Here is a 21,196-nt window from a genome sequence, read left to right as displayed (position 1 = left end):
GCTTGGAAAATTGTTTTCCAGTCTTTAACTCTGAGGTAGTGTCTGTCTTTGTCCCTGAGATGGGTTTCCTGTAAGCAGCAAAATGTTGGGTCCTGTTTATGTAGCCAGTCTGTTAGTCTATATCTTTTTATTGGGGAATTGAGTCCATTGATATTAAGAGATATTAAGGAAAAGTAATTGTTGCTTCCTGTTATTTTTCTTGTTAGAGTTGGGATTCTGTTCGTGTGGAGATCTTCTTTAGGTTTGTTGAGGAATTACTTTCTTGCTTTTTCTAGGGCTTCATTTCCTTCCTTGTGTTGTAGTTTTCCCTTTATTATCCTTTGAAGGGCTGGATTCGAGGAAAGACATTGTGTGAATCTGGTTTTGTCATGGAATGCTTTGGCTTTTCTATCTATGGCAATTGAGAGTTTTTCTGGGTATAGTAGCCTGGGCAGACATTTGTGTTCTCTTAGGGTCTGTATAACATCTGTCCAGGGTCTTCTGGCTTTTATAGTCTCTGGTGAGAAGTCTGGTGTAATTCTGATAGGTCTGCCTTTATATGTTACTTGACCTTTTCCCCTTACTGCTTTTAATATTCTATCTTTATTTAGTGTATTTGTTCTTCTGATTATTATGCATCTGGAGGAATTTCTTTTCTGGTCCAGTCTATTTGGAGTTCTGTAAGCTTCTTGTATGTTCATGGGCACCTCTTTCTTTAGGTTTGGGAAGTTTTCTATAATTCTTTTTGAAGATATTTACTGGTCCTTTAGTTTGAAAGTCTTCATTCTCATCTACTACTATTATCCGTAGGTTTGGTCTTCTCATTGTGTCCTGTATTTCCTGGATGTTTTGAGTTAGGACCTTTTTTATTTTGCATTTTCTTTGATTGTTGTGTCTATGTTCCCTATGGGATCTTCTGTACCTGAGATTCTCTTTTCCATCTTGTGTATTCTGTTGCTGATGCTCGCACCTATGGTTCCTGATTTCTTTCCTAGGATTTCTATCTCCAGAGATGTCTCCCTTTGTGATTTCTTTATTGTTTCTACTTCCATTTTTAGATCCTGGATTGTTTTATTCAATTCTTTCACCTGTTTGGTAGTGTTTTCCTGTGACTCTTTAAGGGACTTTTGTGCTTTCTCTTTAAGGGCTTCTAGCTGTTTCCCTAGTTTTCCTGCATTTCCTTCTTTTTTTTAATTAAATTTTTAAATTAGGTATTTTCTTTATTTACATTTCAAATGCTATCCCAAAAGTCTCCCAGATCCCTGACCCCTCTCCCCTACCCACCCACTCCCACTTCTTGGCCCTGGCATTCCCCTGTACTGAGGCATATAAAGTTTGCAAGACCAGGGGGCCTCTCTTCCCAATGATGGCTGACTAGGCCATCTTCTGCTGTATTTCTTTCTTAAAGTCCTCCATCATCCTCACAAGAAGTGACTTTAGATCCATATCTTGCTTTTCTGGTGTGATGGTGTATCAAGGACTTTCTATTGTGGGAGAGTTTGGTTCTGATGATTCCAAGTAACCTTGGTTTCTGTTTCTTCTGTTCTTATGCTTGCCTCCTGCCATCTGATTATCTCAAGTGCTTGTTGCCCTCAATATATCTGATTGGAGCCTGACCTTCCTTATAATCCGGGTTGATTCAGGACTCTTCAGAGTTCAGCTTTCTCTGTGATTCTATGATTCTGGGCTCTAGTGAACCTGAGATTCTGGGTTTGTCAGAGTTCTTGGCAGTCAAGCTTCCTCTGAGACCCTGAGATCCTGGTGTGACCAAGCTCCTGTTATCCTGGTATCCTGAAATCCTAAGATCGTGGGTGTGTTACAGTGTTGGAAGTGGTGTCTCCTCTGTGGACTGTGGGGGCTAGTGTTCAAAACCAAGGTGTACCAGCACCCATGAGAAGGAACTCCAGCTGCTGGTTAGGCAGGGCTCCTGTATCCTTGCTCCTACTGTTACAGGCCCATCATGATTGGTTTGGAACAGATGTTGTGTTCCATTCATCAGTGATCTTAAGATCCTGGGTGTGCTAGGGTGCCTGCGGTGTGGAGAGTCCTCTGGGGATGTGGGACCTTCCACCGAGTTTGTGCCCAAAATGACCCGGAGCTGGCGCTGACCGGAAGACCAGAAAGGCCTTCTAAGGGACATTAGACCGCAGCCTTGTAGGCAAAGGCCTTCTTCATGGCTCCCCATGGTGGATCTCGATGAATAGAGATGGTCTGTGGTTTCCCACCCTTTATTGTTATGGCAGAAAATGGATGGTTCCAAACCCTTTATTGTCATGCAGAAAAATGGATTCTTAAATCCATACCTCCCTTCTCAGGATGGGCCTGAGATTAAATACCTTTTGCAGGGAGGAATGTCTGGAAAGAGAATATTATTGGCAATGCCCTCCAGGCCTCTAGGTTCCTCATTAGCATGCAGATCTCTGTCTGAACCTGTGTGACCACAGATCAATTCTCTTTCCCTATTGTCTTGGTCTAAGATGTTAGGGATGCCTCATCTATATGTGAAAGGGCTTGGGGCATTGCCCTTATGTGACTGATGGCCACAGATCTGTGGGGGAGCTGCAGGAGCCTGGTGCCTGGGAACAGGTGAAGCTCCTACTGTTCCTTCAGGGTCTCCAGGGCTTCAAAGCCTTTAGCTCAACCAAGGACCAGGCTACCTCTCATGGTCCACTGCCCCACAGTGTGCCTGCATGTATGCACATTTATGTGGAGGCCAAATGTTGAAATTAGGTGTCTTCATTCATTTTTCTTCATGTGATTATTGAGGCAGGTTCCTCACTTGAATTCAAAGCTTTCCTGATTTTTCTAGTGTAGACAGCTTCATCCAGAAGTCTCAACCTCCCAAGTCATGGATTACAGGCAGACTTCCTTATGTACCCAGCTCTTATATGGATCCTGGAGATCTGTTCTCTCACCCCCAGGCTTGCAGGACAAATGCCTTATCCACTGAACCATCTCCCCAGCTCACACATGCTGGCTTCAATCTTTATTGAAACTCACATAATTTTGAGTAGTCTTAAAGAAGAGCCATTAGAACTTTATATACATGATTAAGCCATTTGTAAATAAGACTTCTCTGAAAATCATCGCTTTCCATTTAGTGTTCAGTAAGGTAGTAAGAGTTCATATTCTGAAGATCCAGGTATACCACTCTTGGGAATTTACCCAAAAGATGCATCATCATGCCACAGGGGCACCTGTTCCACTATGTTCATAGTGGCCTTATTTGTAATATCCAGAAGCTGGAAACAACCTAGATGTCCCACGACAGAAGAGTGAATACAGAAAATGTATTTCATTTACACAATGGAATACTACTCAGCTATTAAGAACGAGGACATCCTGACTTTTGCAGGCAAATGGATGGAACTAGAAAATATCATTCTGGGCGAAGTAACTCAGACCCAAAAGGACACACATGGTACTCACTGATAAGTGGATATTAGCCAAACCAAAACCAAAACCAAAACAAAACAAAAAATAAAACATACAGAATACACAAGATACAGTCCACAGAATCCAAAAGGCTCAACAAACTGAAGTGCCCAAGTGAGGATGCCTCAGTCCCACTTTGGGAGAGAGAAGAAAACAATTGGGGAGGGAAGGAGAGAGGGACTTGGGAGGGAATATGGACAGTGTATGTGGGGGCAGTGAGAGGTAGAGTGGAATCTGATCTGGTATTGGGTGAGGGAAAAGGACTGAAGCTCTGAGGGCCAGCAGAAAGAATGTAAATAAGCAACCTCAGGAAATAGGAGGTTGGGGGGACCTTCCCAGAATGCACCAGATTCCTGGGAGGTGAGAGACTCCCAGGACTCATAGGGACGGACCTTTGATGAAATACCCAACAGTAGGGAGAGGGAACTTATAGAGCCCACCTCCAGCAGGAATATAGGACATCAAGTGAGGGATTGGGTTGCCATCCCACAGTCATACCTCTGACCCATAATTGTTTCTGTGTGAAAGAATTACAGGGATGGAAATGGAAAGGAGCCTGAGAAAAAGAAGGTCCAAAATTGGATCCAGCTCAAGGAGAGATCCCAAGACCTGACACTATTACGGAGGCTATGGAATGCTCACAAAAAGGGATCTATCATGACTGCCCTCCGAAAGACCCAACCACCAGCTGAAAGATTCAGGTGCAGTTATTTGCACCCAACCAATGGACAGAAGCAGCTGACCCCTTTTGTTGAATTAGGGAAGGCTGAGGGAAGCTTAGGAGGAGGGTCACCATGTAGAAGGACCAAGTAGTCTCAATTAATCTGAACCTTCGAGAACTTTCAAACACTGGACTACCAAACAGACAGCATATTCCAGCTGATATGAAGCCCCTAACACACATACAGTAGAGGACTTCCAGGTCTGTGTTCATTTAGAGATGAAGCACCTAACCCACAAGAAGCTGGAGACCCAAGGGTATTTAGAGGTCAGGTGGGGTGGGGCCTGGGGGCATTAAGGTAGAGATTGGGTGGGGTGGGAAGGAGGTGTGAACAGCTAGATGGCGGATGGGGAGGGGCAGGGAATGGATTATGGAATGTAAAAAATGAATTACAAATAAAATTAAATAAAAAAAAATAAAAGCATACCTCTAGAACCTGTACATATGCCCCATGAGTTGGTAGCTAAATGTTAAAGTGCACATGCATATAAAACTAAATAAGACTATAAGGTACTTGGGGGAGGGGTTGCTAAACTATATAATTCCAATAGCTTATCTGAGTAAGGTAGTCATTTCAACTGTGACCAATTGAAATGTACAGTGTTTAAAGATCACAAGAATAGTCAGTGGGAACCCTGGAGAGTCATACCTGGGCAGTGGAAGTAAATTGTTCTTGGAGGAAAAATTAATTAGTACTACCCTTTCAAAGTTTTAAAATAACCTTGAGACGATGATACATATTCCTGATAATCAAACCATCATCCAGGGGAAAAAAAAAAAAAAACACAGGTACCCTTAATGGAAGCTTTCAAAACTCCAAATACGAAAACTAAATGATAATGTTGAGCAGCCAATAAAAACTAACAAGGAAGTCCAGGACATAAGGCATTGTGACCAAGCAGCAAAACAGCTAGTCTCATATAACCTCAGTAAACTGTTGTCAGAAAGTAACTTCATGGACCTAATCATGAACAGCTATCAACTCCAACAACTCACATGCAGCCCAGGGTGGAACAGATTGCTTCCTGTGGTTTTCTATAATTGTTTACATGTTTTTCAAAGAGAAGCTTCCTTGATGAGGGGTGAAGACTATACTGAAAGACTCCGAGAGGAGCCCCTTACTCAGGCCTCAGGACAATAGTGGACCCCCAAGAACTCACGAGAGACCAAGCTTGATGCAAACCACATGAGGCTTTATTCGGGGAAAGCCAGAGCTCTGGGGACGACTCATATCCCACGCAGGGGTAGGGGAGTCGACCCCAAGAGGAAAGGGGTCCCAGTTTTTATAGGCCCTCAGGGGGGAAAGGAGAAGGGGGGAGTAGGGGATTTCCAGATTTCTCAAGAAATGGGTATGGGAGGGGTACAAGGAAAGAGTCTGGTGCAGGTGTAGCAACTCCGGATTGGCCCGGCTGTGGTTGCTGGGGAGATTTTTCTGACTCTATCTTAGCAATCAATATCACAAACACCTGGCAGTGACGTGCAGCAGTGGGCACACACCTGCATTCATGGAACGGTCAGAACATTGGCAGACACACAGGTTCAAGGAGCGGCCAGAGCATCGTGCACCTCTAATTTTCTAAATCAGTGAAGTTACTTCTACTAACAATGAAATCTATTTTGCNAATTTCAGGGCTTCTGTGACCTTTTACATTCTGTCAGTATCTTTCAATACTTATATGTGGGTATAAGGACACATGTTCATAGATTAGTATAAACATGTATATCGGTATGTGGGGAGGTGGACTGTGAGAGGAAGACTGATAAGGTTGAGCTAAGGCTTGAAGCCTCAGGGACCCTGAAAGGATGGTAGGAACTTCACCTGCTCCCAGTACCAGGCCCCTGTCATTTAGCCACAGCCCCCCATAGAGAGAATTGTGGCCTTCAGTCACATAGGGGCAGTGCCTACATGCCCCTCCTCAGGTAAATGAAGTATCTAAGGCCAAGCCAATAGAAAGCACCTGCTGCCAGACCCAACCCACCCCAAAACCTTGTATAAGATCCTATCCAGAAGAAATAAAGGTGTGTGAGAATTACTCCATTATCTGAGAGGATCTATCACAAGAGCTGTAACACTGCTTGGGAAGAGAACACTCTTAAGGATAAGGCCAATGAGAGCGCCATGCACTCCAGAAACAGAACCCAGAGGCCTCTGAGCTTAATTGACCTGAGTGCCCCCTCCTTGTGGACTAACTTTCTAGGTACCAGAATGCCACTCTTTTGGGTCTCCTATCTGCGCGGAATGGGTTTCTGGTTGCAGGTGGGCAAAGAGTCATCGAGAATTGACAGACAGATACAGACATGAGAGAGTGTGTTGGATCTGAATGTATTGTCCAAATGAACACCAGACTTTTTTATACAGAAAAAAACCCAAAAAATCAGGCAAATATATCCGCCAAGTTACAGTGACACAAAACAAAAGGAATGCATACATCAAAAGATGGCGGGGACCAGGCTGCATTTACCACTTAGAATAGAGCCAGGTGAATGCTCTGATGCAATGCTAGTCTATTGTTAAACCCACCACCAGGGGTTCTTTAGTAAATACTTCATTATGCTATTCCTTTGGGCCTTGTGAAAGCTAGCACCAGGAGGTTCTGCCCTAGCAGACCTTCTCATGAATAATGCAATACCACAACCCCCCTATTTCCTAGGCCTTGATAAATTCTTGCATGGGTGTAACTTGACTGTTCTTTTAAGTATCTGTGGGGAATCTCCATTTGTCAGAAGAATTCACCAACTTGCTTTTATTATGCAATGTAGTCTGCCATACCTGACTGTAGTGAAGATTCTGAGTATACTTTGCTAAGCTTGACCTGAGATTTCTATCTGGCAAACTGAGATACCTGACTCCTAACTGTCAACACCGAGGCATTTCATCTGGATGGATGACATTCCTGCGAAATTCCAAGCCCAAAGTCAGCTGTCTGAGACATTGATGAAAACCAGGGAGTAAAATTTAACCTGATTAAGTACTTGTAAAATCATTTCTTGGAAGCACCTATAATACAAGAAAGCACACAGATCCATACATCAGACTAACTCAGGGACAGGGTTTGAGTATACGGGCTATAGGAATGCCAAGGTTTCAGGAGGCATAGTTTCCTTGAAACTCCTCACCTCATTCGTGACTGCCTTCAGGCCTTTCGGCTTGTCAGGCAGATTTCACTGGAGTGGGCGTAGCACCAGAAGGTGCCATGCAAACTTCCAAAGGAGCAAGGCAAACAACGGTCTCACCCAGACATGGTGCCTATGAACCACAGCAATGTCCAGCATGATATATAACCCTATAAGCAGTAGAGGTACACATAGTCTAGAAGATACACTATTGCAACAGACTTCCTGGTCCTTAGGTGCTTAAAATTTTTCTGCCCTCTCTTCCTTGATGTTCGCTGAGACGTAGGTGTAGGGATTGTGTTGTAGAAATATCAGCTGGGGCTAGCACCCCATAGTCAGTTGTTTTCTGCTTTTTGACCAGCTGTGGCTTTCTGTAATGGTCTTTGTTTGCTGTGATAAGAAGCCTCTTTGACGAGGGGTGAGGAGTCTATCTATCTATCTGTCTATCTATCTATCTATCTATCTATCTATCTATCTATCTATCTATCTATCTATCTATCTATCTATCTGCTACACCCACTTCAGTGAAAACTGAGTGACAGGGCTAAAGGCCTGGACACAGTCCAGAGGCAGAGTTTCACGGAAACTTAGCCTCCTGGAACCTTGGCATTTCCATAGCAAGAAGGCTCCAAACCTGTCCCTGCATTAGTCGGGTGTATGGATCTGCGTGCTTTCTTTCAGTATTGCTTACTATAGGCGATTCCAAGAAATGATTTTACAAATACTTAAATCAGGTTGAACTTTACTCCCTGGCTTTTTACTCCCTGGCTTTCACCAGTGTCCTAGGCAGTCCTTGAGCTGACCCTGGGCTTGGAACTTTGTAAGAATGTCATTCATCCAGATGAAATGCCTCAGTGTTGACAGTTAGTAATCGGGCATCTCAGTTTGCCAGATAGGAGTTAGAAATCTCAGGGCAAGCTTAGCAAAGTATACTCAGAATCTTCACTACAGTCAGGTATGGCAGACTACATTGCATATTAGAAGAAAGTTGATGAGTTCTTCTGACAAATGGAGATTCCCTATAGACACTTAAAAGAGCAACAAAGTTACTCCCATATGCAAGAATTTACCATGGCCTAGGAAAAAGGAGGGTTGTGGTTTAAGGAAGAACTACAGTATTGTATTATTCATGAAAAGATCTGCTAGAGCAGAAGCCCTTGGTGCAAGCTTTCACAAGGCTCAGAGGAATAGCATAAATTGTGAATAGGGTGTGAAATCCTCATCTGGCCCCTGTCATTAGCTGACTCTACACAGGGCGGTTTTTATCTTAACTGTAAACATTGCCTGGTTCCTGCTAGTCTTTTGAAGGCATTTCTCTCTTTTGTGTCAGATACCTTCAATGTACCTACCCTACTGTGACACCTAACTTCTTTGTTTTCTTCTGTATTTAAGTCTTTGTTTTCTTAATATATAAGTCTGATGCTCACTTTGACAAAATAACATTCAGATACAATACTCCCTTGTGTCAGTATTGTTTGTCACTTTTCACTGACTCCCTGCCCACCTGTACTGGGACTCTGATTCTCCTGTGGGTGAAAGGACAGACTGATTCCAGTCCATAACATCTATCTATCTATCTATCTATCTATCTATCTATCTATCTATCTATCTATCTATCTATCTATCTATCTATCTATCTACCTACCTACCTACCTATCTATCTATCTATCTATCTATCTATCTATCTATCTATCTATCTATCTATCTATCTATCTTCTATCTCTATTTGAATATAGATTCTTCTCACATATATCTCTACCACAGTTTTCTCTTCATCCACTTCTCTTAGATTCCCTTCAACTTCTTTCTCCCACAAATCCTCATCTCCCATCCCCTCTTCAGAAATGAGCAGGCCTCCAAGAGAGTACAGCCAAACAGGATAAAACAAGATACAATAAGACAAGACAAAGCCCTCACAGAGCTTGAACAAGGCAACCCAGTAGGAGGAAAAGAGTCTTAAGAACAGACAAAAGAGTCAGAGAAGTACCCTCTCCCACTGTTAGGAGACCCACAAAAATACCAAGCTAGCAGCACTGATCTATGAGTATAGCAGAATAGCATTAGGAATAATTTCATTGAATTTCCCAGCTCCTGTCTTTTTTGAGTCTACCTTAGTTCTCTAGGCTATTTAGATCCTGACCATCAAGGTAGTGTAAGACATGGGCTCCCTCTCATGTTGTGGGCTACAAGAGATGGCCAGTTCAGACTCTTTTTCCTCCATTATTAGTATTCCTCTCTAGGGTCACCCTCATAGATTCCAGAAAGTTTTCATTGTACTAGGGGGAAACTACTGCTCTCCACCCTCACACCACTCCCCAATTCCAACTGTCACTCTTTGAATTCTTTCCCTCCATCACCTGCACCTGATCCTTCCCATTCCCATCTCCACCCACCCCCAGTCCACCCCACAAATTATTCTATTTTCTCTCTCAGAGAAATCCATGAATCCCCACTAGAGCCCTCCTCTTTACTGAACTTGGTTTAGATCTGTATGCTATTTTAAAATTGGATTATTTTGTTTTTTGATATTTAGTTTTGTGAATTCTTTATATATCTTGGATATTAATCCTTTATTGGATGTGGAGTTGGTAAAAGTAATTTTTTATTTTGTAGGCTAACACTTTGTCTGAATGATGGTGTCCTTTGCCTTACAGAGTTTTTCAGTTTCATGAAATCCTATTTATTAATTGTTGAACTTATTCTCTGTGCTATAGTTGTTCTGTTCATAAAGTTTTCTCCTGTGCCAACATGTTCAAAGCTATTCTCCACTTTCTCTTCTGTCAGGTTCAGTATATCTGATTTTATGTTGAGGTCTTTAATCCACTTGAACTTGAATTTGATGCAAGTTCACAATATAGACTATTTGCATTCTTCTATTTGCAGCCATGCAGTTTTATTAACACTGTTTTTTTGAAGAAGCTGATTTTCCACTGTGTATTTCTGGCTTCTTTATCAAAAAATCAAGTGCCCATAGGTATTTGAATTCATTTCTAAGTCTTCAATTCAATTCTTTTGATTAACATATCTGTTTTTATGTCAATATGTGGCTTTTATTACTATAGCTCTGTAGTACAACGTGAAATTAGGGATATTGATTCTTCCATCAGTTCTTCTATTGTTCAAGATTGTTTTAGCTATACTAGGTTTTTCCATTTATGCACATAAAGATGAATATTGTCTTTCAAAGTCTGAAAAAATTGTGTCATAATTTTGATGGAAATTATGTTGAATCTGTAGATTGCTTTTGCTAGGATGGCCATTTTTACCACAGTAACATACCAACCCATGAGCATGGAAGATCTTTCCATCTTCTAATATCTTCTTCAATTTCACTTTTCATGGATGAAGGGAGTTATTTTAATTTTCTTATATATGTTGAGACTTATTTTTGTATCTGAGCATGTGCTCAAATTGGGGGAATGTATAAAGGGGTGCTAAGAAGAAGGTATATTTTTTTGTGTTTAGGTGAAATGTTCTATAGATATCTAATAGGTCTGTTTGGTTCAAAATCACCTATGGTGATTGAAAGTTTTGCTGGGTATAGTATTCTGGCTGGCATCTGTGATCACTTAGAGTCAGCCGTGTATCTGTCTAAGCCCTTCTGGACTATATTGTCTCTATTGAGAAGTCAGGTGTAATTCTAATAGGTCTGCCTTTATGTTACTTTCTCTTTTTCCCTTGAAGCTTTTATTATTCTTTTTTCATTCTGTATGTTCAGTGTATTTATTATTATGTGCTAAGAGGACTTTTTTTCCTGGTCCAACCTATTTGGTGTTATTTATGCTTCTTGTATCTTTATAGGCATCTCCTTTAGGCTAGAAAAATTTCTCCTATAATTTTGTTGGAAATACTCTGCACCTTTGATCTAGGATTCTTCCCCTTCCTCTATTCCTATTATTCTTAGGTTTTTTCTTTTCACAGTGTCCCAGATTTTCTAAGTGCTTTGTGTTGAGATTTTTTTTTTTTTTTAGATTTTACATTTCTTCTATTATATCTTCAATGCCTGAGATTCTCTCTTCCAACTCTTGTATTCTGTTGGTGAAGTTTGCCTCTGTAATTCTTGTTCAAATTTCTATAACTTTCATTTCAGTTTGTATTATCTTTTGAATTTATTTTTAAACTAAAAATTTATTGATTCTTTGCTAATTTCACATCATGTACCACAAATCTGACTCACCTACCTAGCCCTTCATATCTGCCCTTACAACTTGCCCCCAGAAAAAAACCAAAATAAAACAAAACATCACATCAAAAAAAAAAAAAACACAAAAAAGAAAAAAAAATCTTGTCATGGACATTGTAGTGTGTGACAGAGTGTCACATATTATATCCTTTATCCACATATCTTTTCAAATGTTCATTGGAATCCTCACTGGTCTGGTTTGAGACCTCTAGCTTATGGTACTATCAATACTAGATCCTCACTAGGTCTCCTTTTGGATATCCTGTTGTTGCCTTGTGTTGTGGAGATCCTGTAGTTTTGGATCTGCAGGATTGGCTCCTTCAGTGCTCCTCTAGTTCATGGATGGGGTAGATGTTGGGGTTAGCCAATATGTAGCTCTGGATCTGGACTTGGGTAGTAGCTGAGTTGGGTAGACAACCAGCTCTCCAGCATGTTTACCATCAGTGTCAGCTCTCCAGCACTGCTCAGGCTTGCTTACCCAATGCTGCAGCTGGCGAGGGTCAGCTCTTTTAGCCTCATGACCTTACGGCCAGCTCTTCTATCTACATCAGGTAGCAAGGAAGAAGGTTGGGGGGGGGAGGGTATCTCTTCCCTTGCCCATGACAGTGCCCATGGGAAATGAGGGATGGGGCTAGATCTCCCAAATTCCTGCCCTTGGGGGCATCTAATTGGCCCACTACCAGGGCCAACTGTACTGTACTACCCAGGTAAGGTTTAGGGCCTACTTTCCTGAGTGGTGCAGCAGGTGAGGGGCAGGGCCAGCTCTTTTGCTCATGTGACCCTGGGGCCTGTTCTTTCACCTGACAGAGGTAGCAGAATGCAAGGGGATACAGGGGGAGCATTTCTCTCTCACCCATACCACCATATAACAGATGAAGGATGGGACCAGCTGTCCTGTGTTCATGCCCTCAGGTTGGCTCTCTCATATCCTCTTCACTAGGGCCAGCTCTACTGTGCTGCCCAGGGTGGTGGTGGTGGTGGAAGTGTGGGGCCTGGTCTCATAAGTGCTGCAGCCAGAGAGAGAGGTAGGGCCAGCTCTAAACAGTCCTCTGACAACAACATGGTCTCAGACTGCAGCCCAGACCAGGGACATCCACATGGCCTTTGATAGTAACATGGGTCACAGACAACTATAGAGGCACACCACGGCTGGGCCAAGGACCCAGAGATAGTCTTGGTGGCAGCATGAGACAGGACCTCTCCATGGTCTCAGCGGCAGCACAGGCTACTCCTATGAGACTGCTCATCATAACCCTTGCTTCTCCAGCACTGCTTTCTTTCATTGTCCATACACACAGCTCGGATTCTCCTTCTCTCCCATCTCTCCACTACTTACTTGCTCATCTTAGTTGTGCCTGGGCCTCTGGGTGTCTTCAGCCCCACCTGCACCTTTCCTGAATTTCTCTAAGAGATTTACTCATCTCCTCCAATTGTTAGTTTTGTGTCTTCTGGATTTCTTTAAGGGATTTATCCATTTCCTCTTTAAAGACCTCTACCAACTTTATTTAGTTGATTTTAAAGTCTTTTCCTTGTGTATCAACTATGTTGGAATATTCAAAGCCTGCTATGGTAGGTTAGCTGGGTTCTCAGGGAGATATATTGCCCTGTCTGTTATTGATTGTGCTTTTTTTTTTTTTTTTACATTCAGCAAAGTTTATATTGCAAAAAGATACATCTATCTGAGCTCCTCTCACACCTTTGCTTTGCAATGTTTACATAACACACATCAATTCTGACCCAATCACAATGGTAATTTCTTACAATGTAGATATGAAATCTATATATTAATCTACTGAAACACCCTTCAAATATTTTTATCTACAATTAACCATTATGTCTCTCCATTCCTTCAGTGTTCACTCTCTAGAAGCTGGAATCCTCTCTCATATCACATACTAAAAGCACAGGAAAAAAATGGTTCATCTTGTTAACATAATGCCCATAAGTCTGATGAGATAATGCCCATATTTTAACCTTGAACATAAAGTCAGGGTTAACATGTCACTTAATTCATACAGTACATTGTTAATTATTAACAGTACCCCACTAACTCAGAAGTTCTCTACCTGGCTGATGTCATTTATTAACTGTTAGACCATGACTCAACCAAAGAATGTGCTTGTATGAGGCTGCTGGTTTCATTTTTGAATTAGAATGCTCATCTTTGGGCTACTTTCAAATACTAAAATACTACACGTGGCATATGAACTATGGATTTTGTTTCCCATTACTTCAGGAAGAATTTATTGAAATAAAATTTTACGAGACAAATTGCAAATCTACATGCTTGTATTTAGGTGTGTACACATATGTACTAACCCCAACTAAAGCATCACAAGCAATACGAACAGTTTTGGTTACATATTTCCAAAGACTTAACTGCTCTAAAGATACATCGTATAAAGACACTTATGTAAAAGGCAAAAATAAAGAATCGACATAGTATTATTTCAAAAAAGCTCTTTATCCCTCATAGAAGAAAACTATGCATTTTTTTATCCTAGGGAAAAATATAAAAGAATAATGCTATCATGTAAAGAATTCACAAAACCTAGCTGTATATCCCATGAAAACCATACCCACTGAACATAAGCAGCAGTTATGGTCCCTACTGAATGCCAGACACACCATCACTTTCCTCTTTGACAACAGGAGTTTATCTTTCTCAAGCTCTCCAAACTGTACCACAGAAGTTCAAATCCTGTAGCAACAAGTTAAAACTACAAAATAAGGCATTTTGATTAAATGTCATAAAAGTAACAGGCTTTAAGTAGTAAAGCAGGCTCTTAATGTCGTTCCAATTTCACATAATCTAGCATTACGCAGAAAGTAATTTTACCTCCAAAATACAATGAATTGCTACTTTGGGGGGCACAGGGGTGTTGTTCATGAATCTTTAACTTTGGCTATCTTTCCTACCATGATCTCTAAGCCTGTAGGTAGGTCACTTACTAAAAGGTTTCTCAAATTATATTAAATCTAAATTGGCAAAATCCCTGTAGTATTATTTAGGGAAAGAAAGAAAAGTGGACTTGGCACAAACATGCCAACAGGTTACAAAGTTTTCCTAAACAAAACATCCTCCATACAGAATCCAAATCTGCCATCCACCTGCAGCAGGTAAGAGGCAGCAAATCCACCTCAACTAATAGTACAAGGTAGAAAGCTGAAACACTGAAACATCTATTACCTTCAACTGCAGATTGTATCAAAGATGCATCCTAAAATACATTTTTTTCTAAAATCTGGATTTGACTGCTCTTCAAACTTTTACATTAAATGTTGCTTAAACAAAAATAAGAGCATTAACTTCAGTATTCTACCATCTAAACATTGTAAAGCAATGGTTATACATCAGCAGCAACAGGTAAAATGCACCTAATTTGGGTCCTTGACACCTCTTGTTTAAGTTTTGTTGTATGATAAAGTTCTTCACAGTTTAAAATATTGTGAAGTAAGATTTTTATATATAATTAAATTCACATACACACTATGTACACATACTATTTGAGGTGTCCATAAACCTGGAATATGTGTTTATCAGTAGGGTGCCCTACTTGAGCAGGAACCCTGAAAAAATTGGTGTGGGCTATCAAAGTTTCCCAGAAATGCTTAGAAATAAGACAAGAATACTACTATGAGCAATTATAATAAAAACTTCACCTTATTTGCATAGTGCCTATCTCCCAAGAGGTAAAGACGCTTTATGGATATTTTTCAGTATTTTAGGCAGAACACTGGGGACACTATCAATTATCATTTTCCAAAACTCAGAGACTGCCACCACCACGTACTTTGACAGTGGCAGAGCAAAACCCAAGTACATAAAGACCTCTTGGCTCTCAGTCTCCCTTACCACATTTCAGTCTTGTGGTACAACAGAATTCCCAGCACAAAGGGTTAATGTCTAAGTCCTCCTCTATCGGCAATGTGCGCTAGATTTATACCATGGGGAGATCAAATGGTATTTTGGCTTTGGCAGATGAAAAAGTCTAACATTCAGTGTGATTATAATTCAGTGTAACTTCTCCAGTCTAAGTGCAACACAGCTGATTGGTCTATAGGGGAAGGTGGCCCAATGTCTAACAAGACAACGAGTTCTTATCCCAACAGCTACTGGTGACTGACTACAAAGACAGCCCAGGACCTGGCGCTAAGTTCTTTTCTATTTCCACAATATAGTATATACATATAAATAAACATCTCAACATAAAATGTACATTAGCATCAGTTCATGTTCAAAGGCCTTAAGGATGAACTTTAAAGGCCAAGAGTTCCTTAGAGTGCATGTTGTTTAAAGATCGAAGATCTGGCAACTTTAGAAGTAATTTTGTAAAAATGGAGGCCTCATTTGGATGGTTTTTCATTGTTAAGGTCCTTAGTGCACGGATGAGTGTTTCCTGCAAAGCCTCCACTGAGTTGACATTTTCAATTCCAGATCGATCTGCAGATACCAGAACAACTGCTGTGAACAAGCTCATTTCCTCATCACTGAGCTAGAGGGAATTCAGCTTCTCACTGAACTCAAACATAGAGCTGAGCAGATCCCATGCTCCCATTGAGGGCAGGTCATCCACGCTGTACTTCTTACCATCTAAAAAGGTGACAGTCCATTCCTTTGCATCAAATAATGAAGCAAATCGTACCATGAAAACCTCAAAAAGTCCAGCCTGATCTAGATTGAGTTCCAGGACAGTGAGAGCTATACAAAGAAACCCTATCTTGGAAAAGAAAAAAAATAGATATATATATAACCCTCACTGTGACAAGAGGCAGGGCTGGAGGCAGAGCTAGAGGAACTGATGTAGGCAATCACACTTCCTGCGTTCAGCTCCATGGCGCTGGACAGGGTGCGCCCCTCACCGCGACGCCCGACGCCCGGGGCTGCTGAGCACCAGGTGCGGGTGGCTCCTGCGGCGCAGCGGTTTCCTGTGGCAGGGCTCAGCAGTGGGCATGGCAGCTGACCAGGAGGGCTCCTCGACCATGTGATCCGCGCACACCCCCCCCCCTCCGCCGCCACCGGCGGTACGGTGACTCCGCCCGCTCGATTGTGCTTTTTATTATAATATTTTTATTGACTATCTAGGAATTTCATGTCATGAACCCTGAGCAACCTCACTTTCCAGTCTTCCCAGGTCTGCCCCTGTACCCTTGGGACATCCCCATCCCTCACAACTAAAAATAATCATAAGAAAAAAATTAGGTACAATTTGTGTTACCCATATACTCACTGGAGCATGGTCAACCTCTTGGTGGCCTCCTCATTAAAGAAACCAGAGTCCTTCTCCATCTGCACCCTTGCCAGAAGTCATTGGGTTCTGGAGAGCTACACTTAATTACAATTTCAAAGAGTTCTCTTTAGTAACTTTCTATCTAGGCTGTTACTTTTTGGGAGCTGTTGATGGGAGTAGGAAATGTCACAGAAACCTTCTATGTTCCTGGTAACACCATGGAGCACAGACATCCACATGGTTCCTAGTGTCAGCATGTGGCACTGACCTCAGCATGGTCTTCTGTGGCATTAAGAGACAACAGATATCAATCTGGATTCTTCTGGTGAATGGGCCAGACACCATCACAACACTCAGCAGCTGCACAGACCAAGGACATCGACATCGTCCTCAGCACAGCCCATGCACATCAACATGGACCCAGGCCACATCATAAAGCAAGCCCCAATAGACATAAGAAAGTTGAAATAACCCTCTGGAATCTATCAGACCACCACTGATTAAAGCTGGATTTCAACAAGAACACAAACAACAGATAGTCTACAAACTTAGAAACAGAATAACTCTCTATTGAATAATTACAGGGTCAAGGCAGAAACAAAGAAACTTAAGACTTCCTAGAATTCAATGAAAATGAATGCACAAAACACCCAAATTTATGGCAGACAATGAAAGCAGTGTTAAGGGGAAAGTTCATAGCACTAAGTGTCTCCATAAAGAAATTGGAGAGATCTCATACTACTGACTTAACAGGATACCCAAATGCTCTAAAACAAAAAGAAGGAAACATACCCAAGAGGAGTAGAGGGCAAGAAATAATCAAACTGATGGCCAAAAGCAATAAAATAAAAACAGAGGACAACACAGAGGATCAATGAAACTAAGAGTATGTTCTTTGAGAAAATCCACAATATAGACAAACCCTTATCTAAACTAACAAAAAGACACAGAGAAAGCATATCCAAATTAATAAAAACAGAAACAAACAGGGGGGCATAAAAACAGACACTGAGGAAATCCAAAGAATCAGTAGGTCATATTTCAAAAACCTGTATTACACAAAATTGGAAAATCTAAAAGAAATGAATAATTTACTTGATTGATACTACTTACCAAAGTTAAATCAAGATCAAATAAACACTTTATATAGACATATAACTTCTAAGGAAATAGAAGCAGTCATTAAAAGTCTTTCAACCTAAAGAAGCTCCAGGCCAGACAGTTTTGCACTGAATACTTCAAGACTTATAAGAGGATCTAATGCCAATACTTCTCACATTATTCCACAAAATAGAAACAGAATGAACATTTCCTAATTTATTTTAAGAGGCCATGGTCACTCTGATACATAAACCACACAAAGAGTTACTAAAGACAGAATTACAGACAAATTTTCCTTATGAATATAGATGGAAGAATAATAAATAGTGCAAACCAATTTCAAGGACACTTAAAAAGATCATCCACCATGATCAAGTAGGCTTCTTCTCACAAATGTGGAGAGAGTTCATCATATGAAAATTTGTCAATGTAACCTACCATATAAACAAACTAAAAGGAAAAAAAAACACATGATCATTAGATGCTGAAAAATCTTTTGCCAAAATACAATACCCATTCATAATATTTTCTCCCTTGGAGAGATCAGGAATACAAGGGGAAAACATCAAAATAAGAAAGGCAATTTACAGCAAGCCAATAGCCAACACCAAATTAAAAGGAGAGAAACTCAAAACAATTCCACTAAAATCACAAACAAGACAAGGATGTCCACTCCATATCTATTCAATATAGTACTTGGAGTTCTAACTAGGAAAATAAGATCATAGCATTAACAATCTGATGGCCAAAGGGAGGGCCATATGCATCTCTGTTTAGAATGTCTTCACTCTTACCAGGACAGTTACAGATAGTATTTAACTTTACTGTAAAATATAGCCATCCATGGGATCAGGTGGGGGAGGGAAGAATGGAGGGAGACAATAGGGGAAAAGACAACTTAAGTTGGGGTACATTTGAGTGGTGATGAGGAAATCTAGTAGGTGAAAATGTCCTAGAATCTATGAGGGTGACACTTGTGAGGACTCCTAGTAATGGAGAATGCAGAGCCTGAACTGGCCATCTTCTGAAACCAGGCGAGTCTTCCAGTGGTGGAACTGGGACACTAACCCAGCCACAAAAACTTTGAACTACAACCTGTCCTGTCTGCAAGATTTGCTGGGGTAATGATATCTCAGAGCTTGTGGGGGTGGCCAACTAATGATAGGTCAACTTGAGACCCACCAGGAGTGGAAACCCTTGTCTGACACTGTATAAATAGTGAGGAACTGGAAGCTGGATGGCCCAGAGATTTAGGATAAAACCAAACACAATTGCTCTCCTCCTCCCCCAAAGAAAAAAAAGTCAATGAAATGATTCCTAATGGTATTCTACTATACTCATAGATTGGTGCACAGCCTAGTTACCAGAGAGGCTTCCTCCAGCAGCGGATGGGAACAGATGCAAAAACTCATAGTCAAACATTAGGCAGAACTCAGGGAAACTCTGAAGACAGGGAGGAAGGATTGTGGGAGCCAGAGGGGCCAAGGACACCAGGAGAACATGGCCTACAGAATCAACTAAGCAGGAGTCACAGGGGCTCACAGAGACTGAACAGGGATTTTTTGCTTGCTCTTGGGATCCTTTCCCTATTAATGGATTGCCCCATCCAGCATTTATATGAGGGTTTGTGTCTAGTCTTACTGCATCTTGTTATGTCATATTTACTTAAGGTCCCTGAGAGATCTGTCCTTTGCTGAAGAGAAATTAAAGAGAGGAGAGATGATGTTGTGGGGAGGCCTGGGAGGCATGGAAAGAAGGGAGACTGTGGTCAGAATGTAGCATGTGAGAGGTGAAAGAATAAAAGGAAAAAAAAAAAGGCATCCATACTGCCCTCTAAAGAAGGGAGAGTCATGTTGTAATGACAAACACCTTTTTACAGTTGCTAATAATAGAAAAAAGTAATGTTAGGAAACGGGCAGTTTTATTTAAACAGACCAAAGTGTACTAAAGATAAAGAGGTCAAACCCAAAGTCCAAACTCTGTGTACTTTCAGAAATTGCATTTATAGCCCCTTGGAGCATAAGTTTTCCAGTGCATTTGTTCCCAGTGAGTCAATGGCTCTCTTCATCTTTCTGGGGATTTGGCTTTCTTGTTTTCTTTTTCTTTTTCTATGGAATCAGCACCGTGGCAGAGGGAAGCTCCCACCTGGCCCCACTCCTTTACCAATTGTTGGAAATATTTTGCAAGTAGATGTCAAAAATCTTAGCAAATCTATGGGCATGGTAAGTGTGATTAATTTTCTTTCAGTGACTTCCTTCCTTCCTTCCTTCCTTCCTTCCTTCCTTCCTTCCTTCCTTCCTTCCTTCCTTCCTTCCTTCCTTTCTTCCTTCCTTCCTTCCTTCCTTCCTTCCTGCTCACCTTCCTGCCTTCCTTCCTTTAGTTTCTTCTTTTTTAAAAAAGAGAATCATTTATTTATTTGTATGTATATGAGTACACTGTAGCTGTCTTCAGACACACCAGAAGAGGGCATCAGATTCCATTACAGATGGTTGTAAGCCACCACGTGGTTGCTGGGAATTGAACTCAGCTCCTCTGGAAGAACAGTCAGTGCTCTTAACCGCTGAACCATCTCTACAGCCTCCCTCCCCTTTAGTGGTTTTTAATGAGTGAATTATATATCCTTAGTAATAATATGTAGTCCTGTACTGGATGCAGATGTTACCAGAGGACAGGAAAGAAGCCTTAAAAGAAGTGTAGGAATACAGGTTTACAGTAAAGTAAGGAAAGGTATTTTAATATTAGTGGCCACTTTCATAGATAGATCGATAGATTGATAGATAGATAGATAGATAGATAGATAGGTAGGTAGGTAGATAGATAAAGAGACTCAGAGGCTTCCCTTGGATTGGCAGTCTTGAAGTTTTTTACAGGTGAAAAAACAGAGGCATGGCTTGAGGTTTTTGTACAGCAAGGTCTTATTTATCAGTGCTGAGGAAGTTTCTGGTTCTTGAGGGTAGGAGACAATGCCTGCTTGGTGCTGAGGAAACAGATTTCATTCTGTGTCCAGGAAGTTGTTAAACTCAGGGGATAACCTTGGGATTCTGGATGTGGCACTTTGGTTCCCAGGAGATGACTTCCCTTATTTAGAGTATTTTTCTTCATGGAGTGAGCTGCCTACAGAGCTTGCCTGTTCCTGGTGGTTTAAGATCATTGTTGGTGGCTTCCAGGGCAACTAAAGAGGTTCTGAAACAGAACCCCATCTTGATGGCTTCAATATTCAAGCAGGAAAATTAGCCTCTTAGAATAAACACTTGAATGCTTACCTAGTCTACACTCAGAGTCCAATAGGAATTGAATCACACTTTAAGGTCAAGGAGACAGGAACGAACTGAAGGCAGAGATGCTAATGTTTATTTTGTTTTAGTTACTCAGGCACCGGCAGGCCCAACTCCAGTGGATATTATGTGTGTGTGTGTCTAATATACATACATG

At 41.2% G+C, this 21,196-nt stretch overlaps 1 protein-coding gene across 3 annotated transcripts in view; it reads left to right on the top strand.

Annotated features, from left to right (window-relative positions):
• Positions 1–21,196, top strand: part of LOC110285739 (cytochrome P450 2C70) — a 58,813-nt gene that overhangs the window by 8,144 nt on the left and 29,473 nt on the right. The window contains exon 1 of one of the 3 annotated variants that reach the window (XM_029472472.1): positions 19,775–19,986. The exons of 1 other annotated variant lie outside the window; for it this stretch is intronic. In XM_029472472.1, the coding sequence (XP_029328332.1) occupies positions 19,819–19,986 (168 nt within the window). In that variant the 5' untranslated portion in view covers positions 19,775–19,818. Of the gene's footprint in view, positions 1–19,774; positions 19,987–21,196 lie in introns of those variants that run through there. One more of the 3 variants, XM_021152120.2, reaches the window with a different exon arrangement.

The sequence above is a fragment of the Mus caroli genome, chromosome 19, assembly GCF_900094665.2.
Source record: "Mus caroli chromosome 19, CAROLI_EIJ_v1.1, whole genome shotgun sequence".
NCBI classification, from domain to species: Eukaryota; Metazoa; Chordata; class Mammalia; order Rodentia; family Muridae; genus Mus; species Mus caroli.
This window is presented reverse-complemented; position numbering and strand designations above follow the sequence as displayed.